We start from the raw sequence: 13525 nt of genomic DNA on the forward strand, positions 1-13525 counted from the left end.
CCTTCTTGCTCCACTTCACTGAGTCATGACAGGATGTGGGGTCCTCCAACGGCCAAGGGCCCTTCCCCTCTTCCCTCTTTCCGTCCCTTCGGAGATCTTATCCACTTCCAGTCTTGTGATTTGTAAATGCCATCTATACACAGATATCCCCCAGATTCCTATCTACAGCCCAGACTTCTCTGAGCTCTAAATATGAATGTCCAACTTCCATCCAAACAGGTTCTTCCTGCTCTAAGCCCTACCTCAGTGATGGGACAAGACCTGGAAGTCATGCTTAACACATGCCCCCTTCCTCACCCCACACGTAAATCAGTTGAGTTCTACTTCCTCAACTTCTCCCATAGTCATTCAATTCCATCACCACTATCCCAAACCAAGCTACAATCATCTCTTGCCTGGACAATGGCAACAATCTCCTATATGGCCTTCCCGTCCCCACTCTTGACCCTCTCAATCTCATCCTTCACACTGAAGCCTGAGAGACTCTTCAAAACATAACCTGATTACATTATTCCTCTGCTAAAAATCTGACCATGTCAACTTTCACAACTCTACTAAGACAAAAACCTTTACCAGGCCTACAAACTCCTGCCTCTCTCCTTTCATCTCATCTACTCTCTTCCTTCGTCTTTGCTCCAGGAGGACTGACCTTTCTTAAGCCCCTGGAAACTGCCATGCTCCGTCCCACTTTGCGGCCCTTGTGCTTACCCAGCAGTCTGTACCTTTTTCTCCAAAGCTCTTACTACAGTTTGTAATTATGTTTATTTCTGTGATTATTTATTTTGTAACTATCTCTGCCAGGAAAATACAAGCTCGGTGAGGCAGACATCGCGTTTCTTTCTCAACCACTGTAGTTCTAGCACCATACCCAGTCTTTACACATGAACATAAATAAATGGTGACACTTAAAAGTTAATTAATGGTGTTATACACCTTAAACTTATACAATGTTATATCTCAAAATAAATCAATAAAGAGCATGAACTGGGAAAAAAGTTAACTAACAGGACAGTTGATATAATTTACTTCATTCTATGTGCTAAAGAACTACCCCAAAGAATTAGAAGTATACAGAGATAATTTATATGCAAATGTAATAAAAATATAATTCTATGATCCTATGAATATATTTGATAGCATAAATAGTCCCAAAGAAAAGTTTAAAATATCTTAATTATAATGCAAATGTCAAATGATGGAATCAACCTCCATACTAATCACTCGGTGCTATATTCAGAAAACATTAGTATTTACACCGTGGATCACATATCAATTGGTCCAAAGAAGCATGGCCAGTAAGCACATAAAAAGATGCTCAACATCATTAGTCATTGGGAAATACAAATCAAAACACAATGAGATACCACATCACACTCACTAGGATGGTTATAATTTTAAAAAGAAAAGAAAAAGTGTTGGCAAGAATGTGAAAAAACTGGAATCCTCATACATTGCTGGTGAGAATGTAAAATGGTGTAGCCACTTTGGGAAACAGTCTGGCAGTTCCCAAAAAAGTTAAATAAAGAATTACCATATTATCCAGAAATTCCAATTCTGGGTATGTACTAAAAAGAAAGTTGAAAGCAGGGACTCAAACAAGTATTTGTACACCAATGTTCCTAACAACATTATTCACAGTAGCCAAAAGATGGAAACAACCCAAATGTCCATCAACAGATGAAAAGAAAAACAAATGTAGTATATACATATAATATCCAAATTAATGCCACTGAACTCTGCACTTAAAAATGGTAATTTTTGTTATATGTATTTTACCACAATAAAAAATCTTATACATGAATGTTCATAGCAGCATTATTCATAAAGTGTGATATATCCGTACAATGGAATATTTTTTCCAACAAAAAGGAATTAAGTACTGATTCATGCTACAGCATGGATGAACCTTGAAAACTGTATTAAGTGAAAGAAGCCAGTCACAGAAGACCACATAGTGTATGATTCCCATTTATATGAAATGTCCAGAACAGGCAAATCCATAGAGACAGAAAGTAGATTCATGGTTGCCTATGGCTGGAGGTAGGGGGAGGGAATGGGGATGACTGCCAGAGGATATGGGGTTTCTTTTTGGAGTGATGAAAATGTAAAATTGATTGTGGTGATCGCTGCACAACTCTGTGAAAATAAGTTAAATTGAATTGTACACTTTAAATAGGTGAATTGTATGGCATGTTAATTATATCTCAATAAAGCTGCTATTTTAAAAACATAATGCAGTTTAAACAACTGGATAGGTCTTCGGGGGGAAAAACTACCTCCCACTTTATACTATCTGAAATTAACTTTGATATTTAAAATATTTAAACTTTCTTAAAAAGGATCTATGATGGTACTAAAGAAAAGATGGGGGAGGGGGCAGCCCTGTGGCGTAGTGGTTAAGTTCGGCACACTCGCCCTGTGCTAACAACTGTTGCCAATCTTCCTATTTTTTTGCTTGAGGAAGATTAGCCCTGAGCTAACATCTGTGCCAATCTTCCCCTATTTTGTATGTGGGTCGCCACCACAGTATGGTTGGAAGGGGTGTAGGTCCACAGCCAGGATGCAAACCCACAAACCCAGGACATGGAAGAGGAGCAAACTGAACTTAACCACTACACCACGCGGCTGGCTCCTAAAAAATGTTTTTAATGAAAAAGTCAATAGCTGTATACACTTTAACTGCAGATTAGAAAACCTACAGGGTTTTTTCCCTGGGAAGAATCATGAAGACATAAGGAGAATCTATTATACAATTTTTGAAACAAATAAGGAAGTCAAGAAAGAGTAATAATAATCCAACAGGTGGTACAATGCCAGATATGACCTCCAGACACAAGCAGGCACTGTGTACTCACCAATGGAATGTTTAAGCTCGCTGCACTGGCTGACAGGGGGCAGCTTCAGCATCTCCCTCCATTTTTTACTACGACCACTTTTTTTGCCATATCCTCCTAAATTTGAAAAAAAAGGCATTTTTTTAATGGTCAGAAATATCCAATTATAACAACTACTTCCACTAATGTATTCTGTTTGAGTAGTTTGGGTACCTATGACAAATGAAAATACAAGCTTATAACAATTTGTCTTATCTGGAAGGCAGCTGGGTGAAGATAAAAATCTGTCACTGGCTCTGTCATTGAGAAACCATGTGACCTTGACTTTCTGGAAGTAGTTCTCCTGAGCTTAAGTTTCCAAATCTGTAAACAAGACCTAATACCACCTGTCAAACAGGGCTGCTTATAAACATTTGTTCAATAAGTATTTATTGAGCACCTGTTATGCACCAAACACCCTCAAAGTGCAGGAAACACAATGGTAAAAAGACAAAGTCCCTCTCCTCCATCTAGTGAGGGGGAGAGATAAGAAATCTGTTAGTAATAAGTGACAGGAAAGAAATTAGCCAATTGTAGCGATAAATAGTATGAACCAAAATCCAGCAAGACAATGGTGGAGGGTGCTATTTGGGCCAAGGTGGGATCAGAGAAGGCCTCTCTGCAGGGTCTTGCTTAGGCAAAGACCTGAAGGACACGAGGGAGCCAGCACAGGACAAAACAGTGGAAAAAACTATTAGATAATATTTTAGAAAGATCTTTTTAAAGAAGTGCCTTTTAAAAAAAAGCTAAATCAGAGGAATTAGAATCTTCAGTTTTAAGCATTCCAAGGAGCTCAAATTTTACTGGATTTTATCCAAGAAAAAAACGTCACAGTTTTGGCTGGTGATTAACACTCTAGGACTATTGGGAAGAATAGGGAAATCAGGAGGAAAGTCATGTTTCACTGGGAAATAATGAGCTCTGTCTTAAATATGGTGAGCTTGGAAAACTGTGGGAGGAAGAAATCTGGAAGATGGACAGACTGTCATGAGCTCAGAAGAGACGGCTTGGCTAGAGATATGGATTTGACAGTAGTCTGCCAAATAGATAATGATCAAAGATGCAATGGCTTCTTCCTTGACCTTGTTTTTGCTCCTCTACTCCCCCCATTTCAACTGAGATTCTGAGCTCTAGACTTACATCCCACTGTCCAGATGTCCCAGAGCACCTCAAGCTCAACATGTTCAATTAGACTCATGATCTTCCCCCTCAAGTCTGGTCCTCTCTACATACTAGGAATCCTGCCAACAAACTACCATCTATTAGGCAAATGAAGCAGGAAACTGGGGCATTGTCTAATTCTATCTCCTAAGTGCTTCATTCATTTATTCAGAAGGCATTTGCTCCTGAAGTCCTGTGTGTTGGGCACTGTCCAGGAACCAGGCATACAGTGGAGGGTCAAGGTGGCTAGACCTGCCTTCAAAGGCATTCCCATCCCTCCTCTCCTTGCCTGCTCTACTGTTCTCTTTCACTCCAGGGTCATCACTCTCCTCAATCTCTCTTCTAATTGGCCTTCTTACCTCTGGTCTTCCCTCCCAGACCCTTCTCCACACCACCTCCCAGGGTCACCTTCCTAAAATGCAAATATAAGCTCATTTCTCCACTCCTTACAGCCCTAGAAGGTCTCCTGGAGACTAAGGATGAAGTGAGAATGAAGTGCAGCCCTGCCTAACATCATCCCACAGGTACACCATGCTCAAGTCACACTATTTACAAAAGTCCAAGAGAAGGAAGAGGAGGTTCCAGGAATCACGAGTGCCTGGACTGTTGCTCTGACATTATTAATCTAGGCAGATCTCAACTCAGCTCAAGCCAAACCACTTCCACGAAGCCTGCCCTGCCTAGGGAGAGGCAGGCACTTTCCTCTTCATGCCCTTTGCATCTTGAAATCATCTTCATTAAATCTCAATGAGGCCAGGTCCAAGGCTCATGGTCCTATTCCCAGTGTATCTCCAGCACACAAACAAATGATTGAGGGGATGGATAAATGGACCTCCAGGTGCCCAATGCACCAAGAGCAGTATATTGCACACAGGAGACACTACAGAAATGTTCACTAACTTTGAGTAGACCTGAAAAAACTGGAGATGCTGACTACAGGGAAGGGGTCAGGGACATAGATGAAATTTTCAAGGGCTAAGAGGAGGAAAAGAAGTAAGTTAAGATTTATTGAGTATGTAGTATGTGCCAGGCACCATCCTAGTTGCTCCACAGGTGTTGACTCATTTAACATCACCAGCTGATGATGTACATACTACCACTGCTCCCTTTCCACAGATAAGGGACTGAAGCAAACAGGTTTAAACAACAGTTCAACACACAACTAGTGAGAGTAGAACCAAGATAGAAACTCAAGTCTGCCTAACTCCAGGAAATCTGCTTAACCATTACTGTTGTTAAGAAGGAATAAGGTGTGGGGAGTAACATCAGCATAGTGATGGCAGAGTGAGCTCTATTGGTGATCTCTCCCTTCTACGATAAAACAAAAAGGCATCCATACTCCAACAGAGGACATCCATGCAACACAAAAAAAAAATCTGAGAAACCCATGCAGCCATATGTCAGAGGGTGGAGAGGCTGGAGCTGCATGTGAAGGAGGTGGAACGGGTTAAGAGAAACTTCACCCCCTCTCCAAAAGACTGCGACCCAGGACTGTTCGTGGCCTTTGAAGGAAAGGGAGGAGGGAGGGAGCACCCAGTAGCAGGAATATCAAAGATCCCCAAGGTCCCTTGCAGCCTAGGGGAAAGCCCACTACTGAGGTGAAAGCTATCACAGGGGTGACTTCATCAAGCCAACACACCAGGAGAGAAGATAATGAGGGCAGAGCCACTAAGCATGCAAGAGCACACAGAAGAAAGCGCCCCTACCCCCACCTGACCAGCACCGGCTCCAGAGCCTGAGATCCCGGGGGAACACAGAGGGCTCAGAATATCCAGCTCTTCACCCATGCCTAGTGGCAATAGGTAATAACAGCGATTAATAATACCAGGATGTGGGAAAACAGAGCCACACCCCCTAGCACTATCAAAAATTACATTTGATCTCCAGACCAGAGAGAAAATGACAAGTACCCAGAAATCAGTCCTGAGGACACAGAAATATGTAATCTAAATGACAGAGAATTCAAAATAGCTATCATCAAAAAACTCAACTAGTTAAAAGACAATGTAGAGAAACAATTCAATGAGTTCAGGAACTACTTCACAAAAGAAATTGAAACGATAAAGAAGAATCAACCAGAAATGTTGGAAATGAAGGACACAATGGATGGGATAAAACAAAATATAGATTCCCTGAACACTTGAGCGGACATCACAGAGGAGTGAATCAGCATAATTGAGGACAGACATGTTGAAATGCTGCAGATAGAGGAGGAAAGAGAAGTAAGACTAAAAAGAAATGAAGAAAGTCTCCAACAAATATTTGACTCAATTAGGAAATGCAACATAAGAATTATAAGTATTCAAGAGGGAGAAGAGAAGGAGAATGGAGCAGAAAGCTGGTTCAAAGAAATAATAGCAGAGAACTTCCCAAACCTAGGGGAGGAGATGGAAATCCATGTGGAAGAAGCTATCAGATCTCCTAAATATGTCAACGTAAAAAGACCTACTGCAAGGCATACAGTAGTGAAACTGGCAAAAGCAAATGACAAAGAAAAAATACTAAGGGCAGCAAGGTGGAAGAAAATAACCTACAAAGGAACCCCTATCAGGCTTTCAGCGGATTTCTCTGCAGAAACCTTACAGGCTAGGAGAGACTGGAATGACATACTCAAATCTTTGAAGGACAAAAACTGTCAGCCAAGAATACTCTATCCAGTGAAAATATTCTTCAGATATGATAGAGAAATGAAAACTCTCCCAGAAAAACAAAAACTTCCCTGGTAGCCACAAGACACTTCCTACAAGAAATCCTCAAGAAGGCCCTCATATCTGGAAAAAAAAGGGAGAAAAGGGTTACAAAGCATGGATTAAGGAGATAATTAGGTAGACAAAATCAGAAAATTGTAACTATACATCAGAACAGGTTAGCAAATACTCAGGTATAACATAAAAGAAAAAGAGAAGGAAAGCACCAAAAACAAAGATAATCTTGTGATTTTAACCACAAACTCACAACACAAGATGGAATAAGATATGAGAAAAGCAACATAGGAGGAGAATTGGAAAAGGACTGAATTGGTTTAGTCTAAGGAAATAAGAGGCCATCAGAAAATGGACTATCTTATCTACGAGATTTTGAATACAAACCTCATGGTAAGCACTAAACAAAAAAGCAGAACAGAGACACAAATAATAAATAAGGAGAAAACAAAGAAACACAACATAAAAAACTACATAACTCAATTGGTAGACCAAAATAGACAGGATGAGAAACAGGAAATGCAGGAGAACTGGAAAATGAGTGATAAAATGGCAGCATTAAGCACTCATATATTGATAATCACCCTAAACATAAATTGATTGAATTCTCCAATAAAAAGACACAGAGTGGTGAGCTGGATTAAAGAACAAGATCCAACAATTTGTTGCCTCCAGGAAACACATGTCAGCTCCAACGACAAACACAGGCTCAGAGTGAAGAGATGGAAGATGATACTCCAAACTAATGGCAAACAAAAGAAAGCAGGAGTCGCAATAGTCATATCAGACAAAGTAGACTTTAAGATAAGACATGTAAAGAGAGACAAAGAGGGGCAGTATATAATGCTCAAAGAGACACTTCACCAAGAAGACATAACACTTATAAATATCTATGCACCCAACACAGGAGCACCAAAGTACATGAAGCAACCATTACAAACCTAAAAGGAGATATTAAAAATAACACAATAATGGTAGGGGGCCTCAACACTCCACTCACATCAATAGCTAGATCATCCAGACAGAAAATCAACAAGGAAACAGTGGAATTAAATGAAAAGCTAGACCAGTTGGACTTAATAGACATATATAGAACGCTCCACCCAAAACAGCAGAATATACATTCTTCTCAAGTGAGCATGAACCATTCTCTAAGATAGACCATATGTTGGGAAACAAGGCAAGCCTCAATAAATTTAAGAAGATTGAAATAATAACAAGGATGTTTTCCAATCACAATGCTATGAAGCTAGAACCTAATTACAAGAAAAAAGCTGAGAAAGGGACAAAGATGTGGAGACTAAACAACATGCTATTGAACAACCAATGGATCATTGAACAAATTAAAAGAGAAATAAAAAGAATCTGGAGACAAATCAAAATGAAAATGTACCATACCAACTCATATGGGATGCAGCAAAAGCAGTACTAAGACAGAAATTCATCGCAATACAGGCTCACCTTAACAAACAAGAAAAATCCCAAATAAGCAATCTCAAACTACACCTAAGTGAATTAGAAAAAGAAGACCAAACAAAGCCCAAAGTCAGCAGAAGGAGAGAAATAATACAAATCAGAGCAGAAATAAGTACCATTGAAACAAAAAAGGCAGTAGAAAGAATCAATGAAACAAGGAGCTGGTTCTTTGAGAAGATAAACAAAATTGACAAACCCCTAGCCAGACTTACAAAGAAAAAAAGAGAGAAAGTTCAGATAAGTAAAATTAGAAATGAAAGAGGAGAAATAACAATGGGTCCCACAGAAATACAATGGATTATAAGAGAATACTAGGAAAAGCTATATGCCAAGAAAATGGACAATCTAGAAGAAACGGATAAATTCTTAGACACTTACAACCTCCCAAAGCTGAATCAAGAAGAAATAGAGAATCTGAATAGACCAATCACAAGTAAAGAGATTGAAACAGTAATCAAAAGCATCCCCAAAAATAAAAGCCCAGGACCAGACAGCTTCCCTGGAGAATTCTACCAAACATTCAGAGAGGATCTAATACCTATCCTTCTCAAGCTATTCCAAAAAATCAAGGAAGATGGAACGTTTCCTAACACATTCTATGAGGCCAACATCACTCTGATACCAAAGCCTGACAAGGACAACACAAAAAACGAGAACTACAGGCCAATGTTGCTGATGAACGTAGACGCAAAAATCCTCAACAAAATATTGGCAAACCAAATACAGCAATATATCAAAAAGATCATACATCATGACCAAGTGGGATTTATACCAGGGACACAAGGATGGTTCAACATCCACAAATCAATCAATGTGATACACCACATTAACAAAATGAGGAATAAAAACCACATGATCATCTCAGTAGATGCTGAGAAAGCACTTGACAAGATCCAACAGCCATTTACCATAAAAATTCTTAACAAAATGGGAAGAGGAAAGTATCTCAACATAACAAAGGCCATATATGACAAACCCACAGCCAACATTGTACTCAATGGGGAAACATTGAACGCCCTCCCTCTGAGAAGAGGAACAAGACAAGGATGCCCACTATCACCAGTCTTATTCAACGTAGTACTGGAGGTTTTGGCCAGAGAAATTAGGCTTGAGAAAGAAATAAAAGGAATCCAAAGAGGGACTGAAGAAGTGAACCTCTCGCTGTTTGCAGATGACATGATCTCATATACAGAAAACCCTAAAGAATCCATCGGAAAACTACTAGAATAATTAACAACTACAGTAAAGTTGCAGGGTACAAAATCAACTTACAAAAATCAGTTGCATTTCTATATTCTAATAACAAACTTACAGAGAGAGAACTCAAGAATAGAATTCCATTTACAATTACAACAAAAAGAATAAAATATCTAGGAATAAATTTAACGAAGGGGGTGAAGGACAGGACTTATACATGAAAACTGTAAGTCACTATTGAAAGAAACAGATGAGGACATAAAGAGATGGAAAGATTCCATGCACATGGATTGGAAGAATAAACATAGTTAAAATGTCCATACTACCCAAAGCAATCTACAGACTCAATGCAATCCTGATCAAAATCCCAATGACATTCTTCACAGAAATAGGACAAAGAATCCTAAAATTCATATAGGGCAACCAAAGACCCCAAATTGCTAAAGTGATCCTCAGAAAAAAGAACAAAGCTGGAGCATCCAATCCCTGACTTCAAAGTGTACTACAAAGCTGTAGTAATCAAAACAGCATGTTACTGATACAAAAACAGGTACACAGATCAACAGAACAGAACTGAAAGCCCAGAAATAAAACTGCACATCTACGGACAGCTAATCTTTGACAAAGGTGCCAAGGACATACAATGGAGAAAAGATAGTCTCCTCTAAAGGGCGTTGGGAAATCTGGACAACCACTTGCAAAAGAATGAAGGTAGACCACTATCTCACGCCATACACAAAAGACTTGCAGATAAGTTCTGAAACTGTAAAACTCCTGGAAGATAATACAAGTAGTATACTCTTTTACATCGAACTTAAAAGGATCTTTTCAAATACCATGTCTTCTTAGACAAGGGAAACAAAAGAAAAAATAAACAAGAGGGACTTCATCAGCCTAAAGAGCTTCTGCAAGGTGAAAGAAACTAGAATCAAAACAAAAAGACAACCCACCAATTGGGAGAAAATATTTGCAAATCATATATCTGAGAAGGTGTTAATCTTCATAATATAAAAGGAACCCACACAACTGAACAACAACAAAACAGCCCAATCAAAAAATGGGCAGAGAATATGAACAGACATTTTTCCAAAGAAGACATACAGATGACCAATAAATACATGAAAAGATGTTCAACATCACTAATCATCAGGGAAACGCAAATCAAAACTACACTAAGATACCACCTGACACCTGCTAAAATGACTATAATTACTAAGACTAAAAATAACAAATGTTGGAGAGGGTGTGGAGAAAAGGGAACCCTCAAACACTGCTGGTGGGAATGCAAACTGGTGCAGCCACTATGGAAAACAGTATGGAGATTCCTCAAAAAACTAAAAATAGAAATACCACATGACCCAGGTATCCCACTATTGGGTATCTACCCAAACAACTTGAAATCAACAATCCAAAGTAACATATGCACCCCTATGTTCACCGCAGCACTATTCACAATAGCCAAGACATGGAAGCAATCCAAGTGCCTGGATAAAGAAGGTGTAGTATATATATATATATACAATGGAATACTACTCAGCCATAAAAAAGACAAAACTATCCCATTTGTAACAACAGGGATGGACCTGGAGGGAATTATGCTAAGGGAAATAAGCCAGACTGAGAAAGACAAACACCAGATGATTTCACTCTTATGTGGAAGATAAACAAACACATGGACAAAAAAAACAGTTTAGTAGTTACCAGGGGAAGGGGAGTCGGGGGGTGGGCACAGGGGGTGAAGGGTAACACTTATGTGGTGACAGACAAGAAATAATGTACAACTGAAATTTCACAATGATATAAACTATTATGAACTCAATTAAGAAAAAAAGAAGCAATAGGTAACCAAAGCATTTTTAAAAAGTAAGAAAATATTTAAAACAAATATTTTCCATAAACACATTTAGAAATTAAAGAATGTTGTAAAATGAAAATAATACAAAACTAAAAGTTCCAAAATGTCAGAAATGGTTATGGTGATGGCCAAAATAAGAAGTAGCCCTCATTAGCATTTACCAGAAGCCAGTCTATTCTTGCTAAATCCTCCCATCAAGCCTATGAGATGAGCACTGTTGACATGCCCTTGTTATAATCCTAATTTTACAGGCGAGGAAACTAAGATACATGTATGTGAAATAATATGCCCAAAGCATTATCGCCAGTGACCAAAGAAACTGGAATCTGAACCCATGTAATCACGCTGGACAAATGGGGACTCACCTTTGTCGCAAGAGCTCAGTTTTTCCATCAATAATCGGGACCACCAAGATAAATGTATAACGTGAAAAAGAACTGAACTGAGTGACTCTCTGGCTTACAAATTCTGCTGGGTATTAAGGGGCTTGTGACTTGATTTTCTACTATGAATGCCATAATTGTTTTCATAATATATTTTGTGATTATATACATCATCCCTAGTCCCAGACCCACCAGAAGCAACCACAATCATGAATTTAGTGTGTATTATTCCAATCTATTCATAAATATTTGTGTGTGTGTGCACGTAGCCATGAATAATATATTATTTTTTTAATTTTTTGCAGGGGAAGATTTGCCCTAAGTTAACATCTGTTGCCAATCTTCCTCCTTTTTGCTTCCTTTTTCCCCCTTAAAGCCTCAGTACGTAGTTGTGTATAGTTGTAAGGCCTTTTGGTTCTTCTATGTGAGCCGCTGCCACAGCACAGCTGCTGACAGATGAGTGGTGTGGTTCCACACCTGGGAACTGAACTCAAGCCACCGAAGTGGAGCGTGCTGAACTTTAATTGCTAGGCCATCACAGCTGGCTCAATATATTATTGTTTTAGAACAATATTCTTAACCTGGGATCCACAAGCAGATGCCGTGTCCCTGAATTTGGATAGAAAAAAAAAATCACCTCTATTTTCACTAACTTCTAACTAAAATTCATCATTTCCTTCAGCCATAAATGTAGGCAAGAGTACAATATTATTAGCAGTACCTGTGACTTCATCACCAAGAGAATTCAAATTTTCATGTCACACTGTAGTTGTTAGCAACTATGCAAAATATCATTTACATTCACAGTACTTTGAAATCACAATGCAGGTGCAATACAGCAGCCAGCCAGCCTACAAGTGCTCATGAGACATGGCCAACCAATTCTTAGCCAACTCTGTGCCTCGTAGTTAATTGTTCAGACTACAAACAGCCAGGTCCTGCGTTCTCACATGGGTGATCCAGCTATCTATTTTATTCTCTACGATTTCCCACAACTGTGTTGATGCACACACCGAAGCAGGTGAGTCAAAGGCCACCCCATAGTTTAAAATTCCCATTCAAACTGAGCGACGAGAACCTTCATTCTGATAGATCTTTAAAAGACTGAAACTTTAACCTGTCTGTATTTTCAATGTGTTGTCTTGTTACTTAATGCTTTAATAACAAAGCACGTTAGAGCACATTAAAATTTTTAAATAATTATTTCAATATAACTGGCTTCCTTTACAATCATATGTATTTTATTTTATTTAGATTAAGAAACTCTATTCTACAGGTTAAAACAACAGGAATGGTGTGTTACTGTACACATCACTCTAAAATTTGATTATTTTTACACAACTCAGTCCATTTTGACAGACTGTTCACTCTCCCTGTCAGGCTCCTTGCTGCTTCTCCTCCACCCACAGCCTCATGACCTTTGCTCTCCTTGTTCCATAACCTGGAACCTCTTCCTCAGCAAAGCTAGATCTCTCATTTCGTCAGGTCTTTATTCCCGTTCACCCAATGTAAACTTTCATGTCTCCCTCTCCACGCCAAACCCTTAGTATCTGTCTTCTCTGCTTTATGATTTCTTCTCGACCCTTACCACTGTTTACCATACAATCTATTTTACGTATCTTGTTGAGGACCCATCTCCCCACTAGATTATAAATTCCTGAAGACAGGGGTTTTATCTGTGTTATTCATAGCTGTATCCCTGATCGCTAGATGAGGGCCTGGCATAAAATAGGCACTCAATAAATATTTGTTGAATGAAAGCATGAATGAATTTAATTGTTTTTGTTATGCGCCATCAAGTTGGCTCCGACTCCTGGTGACCCTGTGAATGAGTGATATCTACAGTGTCCTACCCTCAACAGCCCTACTCAGCTCTGT

General features: G+C 39.1%; 1 protein-coding gene across 5 annotated transcripts in view; it reads right to left on the reverse strand.

Annotated features, from left to right (window-relative positions):
- The window catches only part of GRK4 (G protein-coupled receptor kinase 4), a 134293-nt gene that overhangs the window by 84825 nt on the left and 35943 nt on the right, over positions 1 to 13525 (reverse strand). For 4 of the 5 annotated variants that reach the window (XM_070264035.1, XM_023638482.2, XM_023638479.2 and 1 more), the window contains exon 2: positions 2856 to 2951. The exons of the other annotated variant lie outside the window; for it this stretch is intronic. In XM_070264035.1, the coding sequence (XP_070120136.1) occupies positions 2856 to 2951 (96 nt within the window). The remainder of the gene's footprint in view (positions 1 to 2855; positions 2952 to 13525) is intronic. 5 annotated transcript variants of the gene reach the window in all.

The sequence above is a fragment of the Equus caballus genome, chromosome 3 (genome assembly GCF_041296265.1).
Source record: "Equus caballus isolate H_3958 breed thoroughbred chromosome 3, TB-T2T, whole genome shotgun sequence".
NCBI lineage: Eukaryota > Metazoa > Chordata > Mammalia > Perissodactyla > Equidae > Equus > Equus caballus.